Raw genomic sequence first — 17,349 nt, 5'->3', positions numbered from 1 at the left:
ATTATTTATATAAGGGATGATGAGAACACCAATAAAATAACGATCTTTATTATTAGTTAAATAAAAAAAGAAAAGAAATATTGGGCTAATCTTGGATTCATATTTTTCAATTTGATCAAAATACCACCGGTTACTTTCTTAAAATTTACTCATTTGTAAAGTTTATGAATTGTGTTTTTTGATCATTTTTTTTTTAATGTTTGATATATTCTCATTTTTTTTTGTTTTTGTTTTCTTATTGTTTAGATCGATTACAGTCGACACCTGGAAGAATTATTGGAACGAACGGAAAATTTACTTGTGGAAAGTTTGAAGAATAAAATACATAAAGGCGACTTGGAACAACTTGACAGTTATCATGCTCTATTAGAAAATGTGAAACATATTTCAGACGGTAAATTATTCTACTATATCTATAATAATAATAATAATAATAAATTGATGATATTTTTATTTTAAGAATTGCTAAGAAGTTTCATATTTATCAATCGTTATATTTTTCTTAAACTTTAGATGAGGGTGATAATGTAAGAACAATGGCTTCGGAAATTAAACTTTTTTTGCAAAAAATCAACGAATTGTCCAAACTAGTTTTAAAAATAAAAACTTTCGAGCCTTCTTACAAATTTATTTTAGAAGAAATCGAAACTAAGTTGAAAGCATTGTCAACATCCGTAGAACAAGATAAATGTTTAAACGCTGGTGGAAAGTTTGAATGGGTTGACAGCGTATTGGTTAAAGTAAGATTATTTGTTTTTTTAAATATATAAATTATTATATTTCTTGTTCTAAAATGAAAATGATGATTATGTGAACAAGGAAAAACGAATAATAATAATAATTAATAAATTTGTTTAGCAGAGGGAAATTGAACTAGAACTTTATTTTGATCAAATTGAAGATTTTAATCAAAATAAAGTTCTAGTTCTTTATAATGTCCAATTTCTTTGCTAAACAAATTTATTAATAATTTTATTTTTGGACGAGAGAAATAACTAATTGAATAATAATAATAATAATAATAATAATTGTTCAGTGTCTTCGCGATGGAACGTGGCTTCTTATTGATCAAGTAAATCAGTGCAGTCCAGCAGTATTAGATCGTCTAAATGGATTATTAGAACCGAATGGTGTACTAACAATTGGTGAAAGAGGAGTAGATAATCAAGGAAATGTGGTTACCATTAAACCACATAAAAATTTCCGATTATTCTTAACGATGGATCCTCATTACGGAGAAATTTCCAGGTAATTTAAACGACGAAAAAGAAAGTTTATTGCGAATATCGAGAAAAAGATTGAGAGAGGGAGAGAAAGAGAGAGAGATGTTAATTAAATCGTGTTTAATAATATCCCAACATTAGCAAATATCGATTATTAAAAGTATGTAGTACATTGTGCTAATTAATTTATTGAAATGCGATTCTCTTTATGATTTTATATTATCGTGGTGTTTCTTAACTCATATACCGTAATTCCAATATTGGACTGGGTTAAATTTTTAATGACTTGCAAGATGATAACTACAAATTTATACCAACGGTAGTAAAAAGTGTATAATTAATTTGTAAAAGATATCTAGAAAGTTATCGTTATTTTAAATTGTACTTTTCTTTTTCTGATTCGTTAAAAATACAGCAATAACAGTAGTATCTGTAAAATATTATTAATACAATTATAAATCAAAAAAATACAGCATAGTAACTAGCAGGTTCTTAACAAATTGGCTCACGAAATATAAAATAATTAATATGTTAAAGATTTAACCCGTGGATACCATTACGAAACAATCTATGGTGTTAAGAATCACTGATTAACGATATAAAATAACACGCGACCTGAAAATTAATATTTACAAACGTAGAAAAAAATCAATTTTCAGTACAGAAAAAGAAAAAAAAACAATATGTACATCTATAAGTAAATTTCATAAATACATTAAACCTTATAATAGCGCGTGTACTGTTTTATGTACACATGATATAATAATGACACTGAATTTACATTCAGCTTGGTAGGGAACGTGTTAATTAAGTTTATTACCTTTGTAGAGTATGATTTCTGACGTTTTTTATATTTTTGTTCTTTTTCAGAGCAATGCGTAATCGCGGTGTTGAAATATACATGCTTGGTTCTAAAGAAAAGTTTAATTACAATGACAGAGATTTGAAATCTATGTTGTATCATTCTGGAATAACTAATCGTTTTAATCAAAAAGCTTTACATGGATTATTTAAATTAATAGTTACAACAAACTTCTTTGCCGATCCTTGCAATATACATGATCTAATGCATTCAGCATTTCTGTCGGCTCGACGATTTACTCGTGGCTTTGACCCAATTTTGGCAATAAAAACTGTGTGCCAGGATGTGTACATCAAAAACAAATCATTGCAGTTTTCGGTAACACAGGAACAAATATTCGATTCAATCAATAATTTTATTGATATTTTAATGAAACAAAATACCAATAATAATCACATTGATGTAGATGCTCTCACTTGGAGTATTAAAAATTTACAAGAAAATTCTAAACTTACTATTATCAGACAAGAAGGTGAATTTTTAAGATCGGCGATTAATATCTACGCTAATCATCCTCTTGAAAGTAATTTAAAAAAGGTAGCATCGTTTTATTGGAACGACATCCTCGATTTAGAATTTATGGATGAGATTTTGCAGAATTTAAATGAAATTAAGCTCGACAAAATTTTACCATATTTATTGATTAATTTTTATGAAAGATCTACATTGGCCGATGTTGAGATCAGAAGTTTGTGGTATGAGAAATTACCTGATAAAGATGATACTCTAAAGGATCTCGCGAAAAAGAGCAAATTGTTGGCGAGTGAAGTTTTGTCATTTGACTTTCATATTCCTAATAGATTCTTACCTTGGGATCTTGGATATTTACCTGCATTTGCAGCTAACTACGCGAACAATGAAGTAATGAACGATGCAAATAAACTATCTTTACTTTTATATTTGCGAACTATGATTATTATAGATTATACGATCTTGGATGAAAGTTTGTTGATTAAGAAAAATCAAAAAATATCTATTAAGGAATATTCCAATGCAATATTTCACAGTAAGTTTATATTTTCTAATATTTACAATGTTTATTTATTTTAACAATAATAATGAATTTCTCTCTTTTTTTTTTTTTTACAGATAAACTTACATCGAAATTCAAAAATCAGCCACTTATTATAAATTACGTAAAATTGGTTTATCAAATAAACGCGTGCATTTGTTCTCTATTACGAGACAAAGCATTATTAATAAATAACGAAATGTATATAGAAATTAGAGAAGGTTTAAAATATTTGAACAGATTCGTAGAATTGGGAAATAAGATTATAATAGATAAATCAAATAGCAATAATATAAATTTGAACAAAATAGTTTTGCTATTGAAAGTACATTATAAATGGTTGATTAAATTTATATTTAAAATGTATGGAATTTGTCAAAATCATTCTATGCTATCTCAGGACACGATTAATAATAAAGACATTTTATTAACTATGGTCAGTGAAATCAATGATTTATTATGTGAAATCAAACACGATCCATTTAGAAAAATAACAAAACTGATTAAGAAACGATTGATATTACCCTTACCGTATAATTCTGAAGACTTAATGAAAAATCACGAGCAAATGAGAGAAATATTAAGAAACTTTTTACCATGCAATAATAATATTAATAATCAACAGTTAAAAAAACAACTTAAAATTTGGTTTATTCGAACGAATGAAGCAATTTCAATCCGTAAACAAATGATATTGTTATGGACGCAAATGTATTTAAAATTAGATTTATACGAATCTATTTCAAACGAAATAATGTCAATGAAAAGCTTTTGTTATTCGGATTTTTTCAATTTTCGCACAGATAAGGAACTAACCAAGGCTTTGCAAAACGTCAATGCTATTGATCAACAAGAATTGAATGCTATTGCCTCAAATATACAAATGTGGCCTATTTATGAATACTTGTTTTTATTATTAGCACATACTTCTTATAAAAAGATTTGTGAAAATACGATAAACAATGAAATTGATTTTGAAATTAATTTTGAAATTGAATACAGTTGGTTAAAACATTTTGTTGAAGTACCCAGCATACCTGCTAATTTGATTGCGATAATATCTATGATTCATACGAAAAAAATTAACTCGTATGAACGAATAACACTGATTTTTGAATTATGTGTCTTCTTATTTCAATTTTCTCAAAACAGTTATGCCGTAAAAGATTCTAAAATGCTTTTACATTTGAACGGAATAAGTGAAGACGATATAGAAAATTCTGTTATTCCTTATGAAGTATCTGAGGTAAAGTATTAGTGTAATAATGTAGAAGATATCCCAGTTTTTTATGCAAAATTTTACTAACATATTGTACAAATAAATTAAAAGACAAATGTGTTATATAAACATTGGCTAATTTTGCGAAGAAAAATTGGGACATCCTGTATTTTGATTTATTAATAATAATTGTTATTTATTAATAATTATTTGTATATTTTTAGACACCTAAATACACGAGTGGAGCTGTATTAATGAATTTAATATTCGAATTAATATTACAAAAAACAGAACAACACAAGAAAGATACAATTCTTGCTGCAACCACGTTAGGCACATATACAATTCGTACTAAACAGTTACAAAATTTAACTCATATTTTGTGGTATAACAGTGTCACGCTAACATCAACGAATTACGAAATTGCCACAAATGATTTTGCTGTAATGAAATTTTATTTAAATTTGTATGTGTCTGCTATTGATGATATGTACGCTGAAAATGATATAGATAAACTTATTATTTCTACAATTGAAAAGAAAGGAAAGCATAAACGACAAGAAATAGAAAACATGTATTCAAATGAATATTTGAAACCGATAGAAGAATTACGTGAAATAAAAAAGAAATTTACAAACGAAAATACAGATAATGATATTGTTGAAAGAGGAAGAACTTGGATGTTAATTGGCTATTTTGAACTTTTAATATTTGGAAATTTGGGTTATATTGATCCTGTGCATAAGATTAGTTTGAAACTAAAATATCTGGAAGAAGAAATTCAAGATATTTATGCAACAGTTTATGTAAATGTATTGCAAGCTTCTATTGTAAAAAGGGAATTTAATTATGAGAATGCTCCTCCTCGATATTCAGTAATGATGAAATATTTAACGAAGATATTAATAGAAAAAGACAAATTGAAATTATCCGAAGCATTCCGACCTGCTTCGGCAGATTTTACAATGCTAAATAATGATATTGTTAACTTCAGAAATATGATAACAACTTATGAATTAGTTTATAAACATATTAATCGTTTAACATTTGTTATAAATAAAATCAATGAAAAACCATCTAAAGAATTTATCAAAATTGCTGAAGATGCGTTAAGAGAAGCACAAATGTGGTATCAATCGGTGAAACGTTTTGCGGAACAAATAGAAACGAAATATTACTCTGTTTATACTGATATAGTTCTTCCTATACTTGTAGCATTGGTACATTTAAAGCAAGGAGTATCTCTTTTAATTAATGAAACAGAAAAACTAATATCTTCTGCTAAAATAGATTCCAATGAAGGTAACTTAGAGACATTAATTTATAATATGATTCGTTATCCAACTATCGGAACAGGACAAGATAATTTATTACATTTAATTTCTACGTGTACCTCAAATTATACTAAACTTATGATTAGTAAAAGCTTGCTGCCTCTAGTAGATACTTCAGTTTCCGTGAAAGAACAATTTCGGATTATTAAATGTGGTTTATATGAATTATTTAATTACATTGTATTAAGCAGAAATTTATCTAAGAAAAATTCGGAATTGTTGAACGAATTATTACAACAACTTGTATTGATATGGAAACAACAGCAGGAGGAAACTGAGAAAAAAGCAGCCGAACAAGAAAGTCTTTACAAGAATAAATCAACTGAAGCGAATGATCTTATTGTCGAACTTCAAAATATGTTTCCGACTTACCGAGAGAACGACTTCATTGATATCGAAAATGATACAAATGTTAATTTGGAACAAAATGTTGCACCCACAGAATCAAAAGAATCCTATAGCAATATCATTTCGCAGGACGATATTAAAGAGATTCAACAAATTCATTCAATCATCGTTACATCTTTTGTCAAATGTGAATGGATCTATCCTAAAAACGATAACATTGAACCAAACTACATTCGTCCTTTATTAGAACGATATGAAACAGCAGATATGTTGTTAAAAAATATAAAATTCAATCTGAATGAAAATCTTACGTCAAAATTGTACAACAGTTTACAAATGTTAGTCTCACAATCATTACAAACTACTGAAGATGAAAGTACGCAACAAGCGATGCACAATATGATCAAAACTCATCAAAAACCTTACGATTTCTATAAAGATTCTAACATTCAACAAGTGAAACAATGTTTGCCATTGTGTAATAGTATTTTAATGAAAATCAATAATTTCCTAGAAATGTGGTCTGAACATCCTGTTTTGCAATCGATTAAAACTATAATAGAAAGAATTTATAGTTTCCCTGTAACATCTTCCGTTGGACGATTTTTAACAGGCTTAGAATTGTTACTGGCAAAATTAAATAAATGGGAAGAACAAGCTTCTGCCGATTACAGCCTGATGAATGAAATATTGTTATTGCAACGACAAATCATTGATTGGAGAAAACTCGAATTAGCTTGTTGGAACAGTTGTCTTGACACCACTTTCAACAATATGAAATCGCAAACATCCAAATGGTGGTTTTATCTGTACGCACTGATCGAGAGTTATATGTTTAAATCTACATCTACAACGACAGCAAATATCGTCAAGGAAAATGAATCTATCAGTAAAGAGAAATTAATAGAATTATTAGAACGATTTATCAACGAGTCATCTCTTGCTGAATTTGAAACAAGACTTATTTTATTATTAACTTTCCACTGTCACGTACTTTACTTTAATCCTTCGGTAGAGAGAGAAGATCTTCTAGCAATATTGTGGAACATTTATCATTATTACATACAATTTACAGCCGATGTAAATATAAAAATTCAATCGTTAAAAGCACCCATTGAAAAGAAAGTAAAAGATTTCGTTAAAATTGTACGTTGGAATGATATTACTTATTGGTCCATTAAAGAAACCGTTGACAAAACACACAGAACATTACATAAATTTGTTAAAGAATATGAAAATAGTTTGAAGCAAAGTGTTCTTTCGTGTTTGACCGTAACAGCTAAAAATAGTAACGCGGATTTAGGAAATAATTTAAAAGCCGATAACGCTCAAAAAGAATACGTAATCAATCCGAATGATTTCGTCCTACCTGAAACTACAATTAAAGATATCAGCACTCAGGATGTAAAATATAAATTCGAATCGAAAAATTTTAGCTCTCGGAACGTGAAATACGAATTCGTTTCCAGCGGTGACAAACTTTTGAATAAAGCTAAACGTTACTGCAAAGAAATCATTTTAACGAGTTCATATCCTACAATTAGAATGGACGTCGAGAATTTTATACAAGATTACATAGAACAGAGTATCCATCTGAAGAATTTAGAGATTGATAAATCGTTACCAAAAAATAAACAAAAATCACAAGCGAAGAGTATTTTGCAACAGAAGAAAATGACTTTAACTGATTATTTCAAAGCTTTGAATCTAATGGGTGTATCCTACCGTATCGGTATATTAACTTGGAGAAACAATCTTAATAAAATTATTGATTTTACGATACCACCCTTAGATATTTCTGTCGTAAACAAATATTTCAATCTGTCCAATATAGATAAACAAATGCTTATACAATGGACAGGTTGCGATAAATATTATTACAAATCCATTATTAAATTAAATGCACTTAATGCGATATTAAGAACAGCACAAACCGATTTGGGCGTACAGAACATAGAACGTTGTCGTGGTTATTCGAGTCATATGATGTTAATGGCTAATAAACAAAGATTAATTCTAAGTAAATTATTTATTAACTATAAGCCTCTTAGAACGCTTGTTGAGAACTTATCAGAAATCGATAACGTTTACATCGATATTTCTCAAGAATTCCAAAGCAATATTGAAATAATTAAAGAATCTATGATCAATTTGGAGCTCAGTTTCGAACAACTTTCGATGTACTTGCAATATTGTCCAATTAATTTATCAGAGGAAAACAAAATTGACATATTAATTTTAGAAAAAACTACATTGCCAATATTTAATTCTTCCAACAATATTCAGGATGATATAAAAACTAAATTGAAAGAAAATTTAAAAATGATAAGAAAAATTTCAAGAACTTTTAACACAGTGTTTGTTTCGGCGAAAATAGAAAATATGATAAATGACAAAACTTTGGACCTATATCATTTGCAAGTTTTGGAAGATACTTTCAAACATATTACAACGTTAAAAATGGAAACAACTGCATTGTCTTTAGCTTTTATTTCTGAGAATGATAAGCATCCTATTGTAGAAAGTATAGAATTTTTACAAACACAAATTGAAAATAGCATTGACACATTCAACGAATTAAGAAAATTGCCGATTAATAAAAACATAGATTTATCTTCAAATGATACAGAATGTATTAAAAGGTGTATAGACAATCTCGTAAAAAATATTTTACTTGTCGTACAAAAGAAATACAAAGCCAATACGATAAAGAACGATGCACCAATTTTAAACAATGATGATGATGATGATGATAACGATAAAAACGTGGACGATGAGTTCGAAAAGAATAAATTGACAGAAAAATTAATAGAAGATTTGGAAAAGAATATAGAAGAATTAAACATTTCTCACATATCTGCATTATTCAATGATCTTTTGCTCAAAATAGGTGAAAACCAAGATCATAAAAGGTAAAGTATTTGTAAAATATTTTTTTTTTGTTCCTATTAAATAATTTAATTGAATTACTTTTGTATGACTATAATTATTTGTTACAGGCTACTCTTGCAATGTCTACCATTAATGGAACAATATCTTTTATTGGTACAGTTTTATTTGAATGAACAAGTTGCATCTTTCCGAGTTACGTGCAAATTATTGTATTTGCAATTGAATGTGTTTTTGGATTTAGCAACAAATGGATTCTGCGTTCCCAAAGATTTAGACTTAGAAGAAGGTGACACAGACGAGACAGGAAATGATGTTAAAACAGGTGGAATGGGTTTAGGCGAAGGAGAAGGACAAAAAGATGTTTCCGATAGGATTGAAACTGAAGATCAATTAGAAGATGCAAAACGACCTGATGAAGAAGAAGAAAAATCAGAAGATAAAGATTGTAAGGAAGAGGATAACGGAATTGAGATGTCTGAAAACTTTGATAATAAGTTGCAAGATATTGAGAAAGATGAGAATGACGAGGAAGAAAAAGATGATGAGAAAGATGAGGATTTGGATAAAGAAATGGGTGAAACGGAGGAAGGTGCTGAAAAACTGGATAAAGAAATTTGGGGCGATGACGAGGAGGAAGAATCTGAAAATGAAAATAACGAGCCTAAAGATGGGGAAGATGAACGAGGACAAGGCGAAGAGATTGGTAATAAAGAACTCACTGCGAAGGATGGTTCTAACAAAGATGATCAAAATAATGAAAAAGAACATGACGAAGATGAGCGACGTGAGGAAGAGAAGAAAGAAATTAATGAAATAAATGAACCGGAATATAACGATGATCAAATCGATCCTTATCATGGTAAAAATCAACCACAGCCAGAACCCGAACCATTGGATTTACCGGAAGATATGAATTTGGATGACGACAATAATGAAAAAGAAGACAATAATCCTGGTGATGAAAATCCATTTGACATAGACGAAATGAAAGATTCTAAACCACCACCAGAAATTGAAAATACAGATCCAGCAGAAGAAACAACTGAAGAGAAAAACGAAATGGATGTTGCTTCTGATGATGACGATGATAATAATTCTAATAACGATGAAAACAAAGAACAAGGGGAACCTGAAGGTCAGGATAATGATGAAAAAGTAGATGAAGATGCTGATCCTAAAGGTACATCGAATCAAACGCAAGATATAAATAAAGAAGAAGAAGAAGAAAAGAAAGACGAAGAAACAGAGGACAAACAAGAGTTGCAAGAGAAGGCTGCACCTAGTGCAGATGATGCAAGTAAGGAACTTGATGCTGCAGAACAAATTGATGCTAGTAAAGATGGATCTAAAGATAATGTTATACAAGAATCTCAAACAGAACAAAAACAGGAGACACCTACAGAAAGCAGTCAAGATGACAGTAAAAATAATGGCGTTGGACAATCGCACTCAGAGAGACAAGAAAGTGGTCACGCAGGTTCATCTTTAGATGACAATAGTTCTATATCCCATCAAGAAAGTAAATCACAACAGATGAATAAAAGAAAAACTTTAGACACAGCTGACGAAAATAGAAGTTTATTCGACACAAATGAGCCAGAAATGAAAAAATTGAAGATGATTCATACACAGGAAGAAATTTCGGAACAGGAACAAAAGGATCAATCGACAAACAAAGATAAAGATGATATTGATATGTGTCAACATATTAAAAATAGCGAACAATTCGATGATTATGCAATGGATGCAGCTACAGATAATCAAGTTAAACAACAAGCATCGAATATTGAAGATGAAGAAAAGAAAGAAGAAGAGGAAGAAAAGAGTATGGACATTGATCTTCATCAGGATGAAAGTGAAGATAATAAAGAGGAGAATAATGTATCTAAACAAAATCCAGAGAAATTAGCTCGAGACAAAGAAGAACAAAATAAAGACGATCCATCGCTAAAAGGAAATAATACCACTGAAATGAATCAAGTAGAAACGAATGTTGAAGTAGAAGGCGATGTTGTTCAAACATGTAAGATAGAACGCGGAAATGATACAACGTTTCATACTAATATGGATGCAGATAAAAATAGTGCAATAAATAATGTAATAGAAATTGCGAGATCAGATGTTGAAAAGATATTAAGCGAATGGATTGATGTACCATCGACGGAAGAAGCAGCAATTGTATGGAATCGTTTATGTGAGGTCACCGATTCAGCAGCTCGTGGCTTGTCTGAACAATTAAGACTGGTTTTAGAACCTACGAAAGCAACAAGATTAAAAGGAGATTACAGAACAGGCAAACGTATTAATATGCGAAAAATTATTCCGTTTATTGCTAGTCAATTCAGAAAAGATAAAATTTGGCTTCGGAGGACAAAACCTTTTAAACGTGATTATCAAATTGTTTTAGCTTTGGATGATTCGAGTAGTATGGCTGATAATCATTCCAAAGAATTAGCTTTTGAATCTTTATCATTAATAAGTAAAGCTTTAACGTATTTAGAAGTAGGAGAACTTAGCGTTATAAGTTTTGGTGAACGTGTAAGCGTTTTACATCCTTTAGGAGAAACATTCACAGAACAAAGTGGTTCCAGGTAAATAACATGTTTTATATTTTACACGTTGATAATATGAAATATGAATTTCAAATTTAATTGATTACTTTCAATATTTTTTTCTAGATTAATTCAAAATATGAGATTTGAACAGACAAAGACATCAATAGGACAATTAGTTGACTTTACTGTAGATATGTTTGAAACTCAATCTACCTCTTCCGATAATGCTAAATTGGTTGTTATATTATCCGATGGTAGAGGTGTATTTTCAGAAGGAACAGATAAAATAAATTATGCCGTTAGAAGAGCCAAAATGGCAGATATTTTCCTTGTATTCATAATAGTAGATAACCCAATAAATAAGGTAATATATTTTAAAAATTTGAAAAATATAACTTATTATTATTATTGACAGATATTATGAAAGATATTATTGAAAGAATTATTTATAACAATGGATAATTTTTATATTTCTAGGATTCCATTTTGGATATAAGGATGCCTGTATTTGAAGATGGTAAATTATTAGGAATTCGTTCTTACATGGATAGTTTCCCATTTCCATTTTATATGATTTTGAGAGATATAAATATGTTACCTGAAGTCTTAAGCGATGCTCTAAGACAATGGTTTGAAGTTGTTGGGAAGATAGATGCCTAATATTAATAACTAATTGTATACTAATTATTTATATTAGAATATACAATTATATCAAACGACACGATTCTGTTTTATTAAATTTAGAACCTACAGCTTATCCTTCATAATTTTAAGTAATACTAATTTGAAAAAATCACGTGTTTTTATATATAGAATTATTTTAACCAATCGGAAACGTGCTTTTGTAATACGACCAATCACGAGCTACAAATATAAATAAATGTTTCGTATAATAAAATATTTAAAATATTAAAATATTTCTAACCATTATATATAAATTTAATTGAATATAATTAACAAAAACAAAGTTAACTTAATTTCTAAGTTCCAATTCTAAAATCGTCTGTATATATCCTCATACATAACCTTAAAAACAAGTCTGTTTACTTGTAGTAACAAGAGTGTATGATGTTAAACTAAAACAACTATTATTAATTAAAAAAAAAGAGGAATAACAAAATGAATACATTAGTTAATTGTTGTAGAAATTTGCCCAAAACAACAATTAATAGAATAATAAGCCAATATTTTGTAAAAGAATATGCTACACATTTGTCAGATTACAATATCAAATGGGTTAGACCTGAGAAAATACCAAAATCAAATCCAGAAAAAAGTGGTGACTTAGGTATACCTGTTGACATAAAACCAACACAATTAGTTTTAGGATATGAAAATTCCAAAGAACTACAAGAGTAAGTATAATTCTACAAGAGTACATAATATTATATACAAGATGTTCTAGTTTTTCATCAACACACATATATTATTTTATTTAAATAAAAATAAAGAAACAATGTTGCATAAACAGACTTTTAAATGTTTTATTAAAAAGTTATTATAAAAATAACAAGAACATCTTGTTATTATTAACATTTATAACATTACATCTAAAAGCTAGAAATTTTATATTAGCGCCGATGAAATCATAAGAAGATTAGTTTCATTACAATTTTATCCTCGAAAAGAAACTATAAATATAAGAAGGGAGAAGATAATAGAAATGGTTAAAAGACATGGATCAGACCGTGGTTCTACAGAAGTTAAAAGTACGTTTTATTTTATAATTGGACCTACAAAATTTGAGTCATGAAGCTACCGATACTCAACGATCTGAAATTGATTAAATAAAATTGAAGGATTTTAATTTAATGAAAATAAAACATATAGCTTATCGTACAAACTTTTTTTTAGTTTATAAACCTTAAATAGGGTAAAGTAAAGATTGCATAATTGTAGAATTCATACAGTGATTAATGAAATTTCAATTGTATTGATGGTCGGTAGGTTTATGCGTTACTGATTGCTCATACGTATTTAAATATATAAACAAATAAATCTTTTTTAAGTTGCTGCAATGACAGCTGAAATACTACAGTTACAAGAAAACGCGGTAAACCATCCTAGAGATAAGAAAGAGAAAGTATTTTTAAGGGAATTAATAGACAAGAGAAATAAATTATTGAGAAAATTGCGCAAATGGGATTACAAACGTTTTGAATGGATTTTAGAAAAATTAAATCTTTTTTACAAAGCCTTACCATCGTATGTATACCTTATTCTCCTTCATATCTTAATATATTTTAAAACGATACATTGCAATTAATATATTTTCTTATTTTAACTTTGTTCTACAGAGATAAAACTCCAGCGTATAGGAAACCTTCTTTAAGAAAATTAACACAGAAGTATTGCGATAAAATAAAACAAGCAAAATTTGATGCGTATAAAGCGCAATTGGAAGAAGAACAAAAAACATTTTTTAAAGATAAATTGGAAAAACTTATTTACATTAGAAAAGAGGAATTGGAATTAGGCTTGGAACCAACTGTGATGGAAGATGATATCGAAAGAACAAGGAATAAACTGAAGGAGATACTTAATAATCAAACGAGTTAATAAAACCTGTTGTTCTCGACGACTTTATGAATATAAATTACGTAAACTATGTTAGCATTAATAATAAAATTACATTTACCCTAAAGTAAAAAGTTATTTGTAAATCCACATATGAAACAGTTTTATACAAAAAATTCATATGAGCCTTCTTTTTTAGTACTATTATGTGCAATGAAAAAGTACCATATTTAAAAAAATATATAAACAATAATAAATTAAGTATTTGAATTTTGATATGAAACACCAAAACCAGAAAAATTAAATCGGAGTTGGTAGAGAATAAAGTAGAAAAATAATTATAATACAAAGGGTTAAAATATTAACACGTAAAATCGAAAGTAGATTGTATTTAAACAATTTCTGTTTCTTTTTTCTTAATCAGTTGACATTGTTTTTCACGCATAAAAGTGTTCAGTCCTGTTTGATGGATATTCACGACGGAAATGGTAGAAGAAATTATTCTTATCGAACGAGTCTTTATATCCGGTTTGTCAACTTTGATTCGGATTTGGATAGTTTCGTTAGAAAGCATATATCGTTTATAGGAGTACCTCGAGACGAGCGCAAATAATTGGAGAAATTTGTAGGGAGTGGTTAGCAACCAGAATCTTTCACTATTGTACTTTTATTATGTATGCATCTCTCTTAAGTATAGGGGAACATAAGTAGAATCATCACGTAATATGATCACGTAAAAGTATTGCTCGGTTTATATACAAATATTCTTATTGCATATATAAACATAATAAAAATATTGAAAAATAATTCATCCGGATGATCAAACATAGTTGATTTAATGTACTACAAAAAAAAAATATATATATATATATATTAAAATTAAAAAAACTATATGAGAAAAATATGATCGAACTTTAAGATAAGATATCTTTTTTTTTAAATATTCGAATTTAAAAATCGCGATAAATCAAATTAAGTAGAAATTACAATCTAACATCGTTTGTCTGATTTATATTAAATATATATTTTTCATAAAAAAAAATTATTGAATTTTTAACGAGTCATTTAAAAAATGATCATTTATAAGATCACGATAAGATGAAATATGGTTGCAACAATAATGATTGAACAAGATTGATCCTATCTTCAATTAAAAACGAATATCCTTGAAGAATATCGAGGTGAAAGAGTAAAAGGTGAAAAAAATTGAGAATAACGAAAAGAAATTTGTAATTGTCGAAACTATGATGTAAATTCGATCATTTCGTTAGGAAAGTGTTTGTGCTTCATTAAAAGAAATGAGATCGACTATGTAAGTGTAGAATAAAATTAGTAGTTAAATAGAGTCGTATTTGAGCAAACGTCTCGTTCCCATGCGCGTGTCGTGCGCAATGGATCTTTTAGATTGCACCGAGTTAAAGTGGTCGTTTTAGGACGAGCTCACTGAGAGGAAGAGAGGACAAGAAAAATGTGAGTGAACGTTCGCGGTATATATAAAGGAAGAGAATCGCACTGTTGGATGCTGCAACCGTCTGAGCACGCTAAGACTTCGTTCAATTGCCAGTTTTAAATATTTTTCGAAAAACACCAAACAAAAATCTTCACAAAAAGAATATCAAACAATCTTTTACTTCATTTATTTTCTTTCTTAGTTTCTTGGTTTTTTTGTTACGGAGATTTTTCTTTTTTAAAATTTGAAAACAAAAAGAAATTTTATCAAGAAAAGTTCGACGATGATGTTGCTCGAGGTAAAACATTTCGAAAGGATTGATAAGGGTTGTTTGTATTTGATTTTACATTTTAATTCGTTTTAAAAGAAGGATTAGTCTCTTAATCTTTATCGTGTGCAACTACTCGTCGTTTCGAAATCACCGTGCGAACGCGATGCTTTAGCTTTGTGAAAATGTATGTGTGTATGTGTGTGTGTATACAAGGATAATAAGTATTACGGAATTATTTATAAAACTCTGGACTTAAAAACTGATTCTTTTGCAAAAATAATCTTCGAATTGTGTCTGTAGAAAATTTAATTATAATTTAAATATTTTTTATTAACAATTATTGAATTAAAAATAAAAAGAAAGACATTTTAATTACTGTTTCTAAATTTTATATAAAAAAAAAAATAAAAATAAATAATTTTAATTAATTATATATATATACATATATATATATATTTATATATAAAATGAAAAGTAAGGAGAAATGAGTTGAGGATTAACAATGATCATTATCTCAGATTTCTAAGTCGTGTCTTCCGTATATGTGAGTGTGTGTGTGTGTGTGTATGTGTTGAGAGAGGTCAGGATAGAAGTATCTTTTAAATTATGTTTCAAGAGAGAACAAGTTAGGATAAATTGACGTGTGGGTTGGCAATTAATTTCAAACGAACACACATTTGTGTATTTCTAAAGCAAACGAATACACGAGAGGCACTCCTTTATAAGGTACAAACTCATCGTTTCCATTTCTATTATGCAACGAGGATTTTACGAACACTATTACAAATGATATATATCTGGTGCACGCATACGCAACTCTCATAAAAGATCGCGTGATTCCCATAAGGAATAGTTCTTTCTCTATCTCTTCATTTCTCTTTCTTTCATTCTTTGGAATGTCTTCCTAAGATGACGAAATTACATTTCTTCTTCTTTTTTTTATTTACTTTCAGATACTCCTTTTATGTTGCCTATTGCAGTTTAATCGTGCGGACGTTTTCCCAGAGTAAGAATTAGAAATTTTTTATGTTTAATCATTAAGAATGTTTGCGAATAAATTGAATTCTTAAATTTGTAAAGATAATAAAAATCTATAATAATTTAATTCGATTCGTTTCATCAATTCACGTAGAAAAATAATTGCATTGTTAATGTCTTCTTACATCTAGGATATTCATTGCTAACATAAATTTGAACACATCAAATAAAAAATTGTAATATTTTTAGTTAACCCAATAAAAACGTGTAGTTAATTTTATATAAATTTAAGATTAGTGTTTTTCTTTATCTTTTTTGATTTTTGGAAAGGTATACTCCAGAAAATTTCGAAAGTAAACGAAATTTTTATCCATGTTCATCGGTTGGTGGCTTACCTCTCGACTCCGCTATTCCAACTGCTATCGCGTGTGCTTTTAAATCTGGAATGACGGTGAAAAGAGGTTCCCATGCTTCTACTCGTGCTCGTTCTCCTACATATGTGAAGGTATCTTCACCGATATCGTACAAACCATTACCAAGGACATCTTCATTGGTTTACGTCGCACCACCCATCGTCAAATCAGCGTCCGCTGTGGTTGCTACCGATCAAAAATCTGCTGAAAAGGATGTAGATTACATGGTAAACAAAATAATTATTAATGTTAATATAATCAAGATTTTTTTTTTT

The 17,349-nt window shown here is 28.7% G+C and overlaps 3 protein-coding genes across 3 annotated transcripts in view; all 3 read left to right on the top strand.

The window, feature by feature from the left end:
• LOC106790142 (midasin) overlaps window positions 1-12,157 on the top strand; it is a 96,663-nt gene extending 84,506 nt beyond the window's left edge. Inside the window, exons 17-25 of the mRNA XM_014754870.1 lie at window positions 247-394; window positions 514-740; window positions 1,037-1,248; window positions 2,094-3,091; window positions 3,175-4,343; window positions 4,541-8,910; window positions 8,998-11,481; window positions 11,569-11,809; window positions 11,923-12,157. Coding sequence (XP_014610356.1) covers window positions 247-394; window positions 514-740; window positions 1,037-1,248; window positions 2,094-3,091; window positions 3,175-4,343; window positions 4,541-8,910; window positions 8,998-11,481; window positions 11,569-11,809; window positions 11,923-12,105 — 10,032 coding nt within the window. The 3' untranslated portion in view covers window positions 12,106-12,157. The remainder of the gene's footprint in view (window positions 1-246; window positions 395-513; window positions 741-1,036; window positions 1,249-2,093; window positions 3,092-3,174; window positions 4,344-4,540; window positions 8,911-8,997; window positions 11,482-11,568; window positions 11,810-11,922) is intronic.
• Window positions 12,158-12,443: 286 nt separating this feature from the next.
• On the top strand, window positions 12,444-14,096 carry LOC106790145 (28S ribosomal protein S15, mitochondrial). The gene is made up of 4 exons (XM_014754874.1): window positions 12,444-12,800; window positions 13,021-13,154; window positions 13,455-13,650; window positions 13,743-14,096. Exons 1-4 carry the CDS (start codon window positions 12,565-12,567, stop codon window positions 14,002-14,004), a joined length of 828 nt encoding a protein of 275 aa, XP_014610360.1. The 5' UTR covers window positions 12,444-12,564; the 3' UTR covers window positions 14,005-14,096.
• Window positions 14,097-15,615: 1,519 nt separating this feature from the next.
• Window positions 15,616-17,349, top strand: part of LOC106790146 (larval cuticle protein A1A-like) — a 7,981-nt gene continuing 6,247 nt past the window's right edge. Inside the window, exons 1-3 of the mRNA XM_014754876.1 lie at window positions 15,616-15,710; window positions 16,637-16,689; window positions 16,992-17,301. Coding sequence (XP_014610362.1) covers window positions 15,696-15,710; window positions 16,637-16,689; window positions 16,992-17,301 — 378 coding nt within the window. The 5' untranslated portion in view covers window positions 15,616-15,695. The remainder of the gene's footprint in view (window positions 15,711-16,636; window positions 16,690-16,991; window positions 17,302-17,349) is intronic.

The sequence above is a fragment of the Polistes canadensis genome, unplaced genomic scaffold (assembly GCF_001313835.1).
Source record: "Polistes canadensis isolate GaletaPanama2010 unplaced genomic scaffold, ASM131383v1 scaffold_217, whole genome shotgun sequence".
NCBI classification, from domain to species: domain Eukaryota; kingdom Metazoa; phylum Arthropoda; class Insecta; order Hymenoptera; family Vespidae; genus Polistes; species Polistes canadensis.
The sequence above is the reverse complement of the archived record's forward strand: the minus strand, read 5'-3'. Positions and strand labels throughout refer to the sequence as shown.

Bases quoted from the DNA above. Each gene is read 5' to 3' on its own strand.
- LOC106790145 (XM_014754874.1), top strand. From the start codon at position 12,565: ATGAATACATTAGTTAATTGTTGTAGAAATTTGCCCAAAACAACAATT. The intron at 12,801-13,020 runs GTAAGTATAATT...ATTTTATATTAG, and splicing joins AATTCCAAAGAACTACAAGA to CGCCGATGAAATCATAAGAA. The intron at 13,155-13,454 runs GTACGTTTTATT...ATCTTTTTTAAG, and splicing joins TGGTTCTACAGAAGTTAAAA to TTGCTGCAATGACAGCTGAA.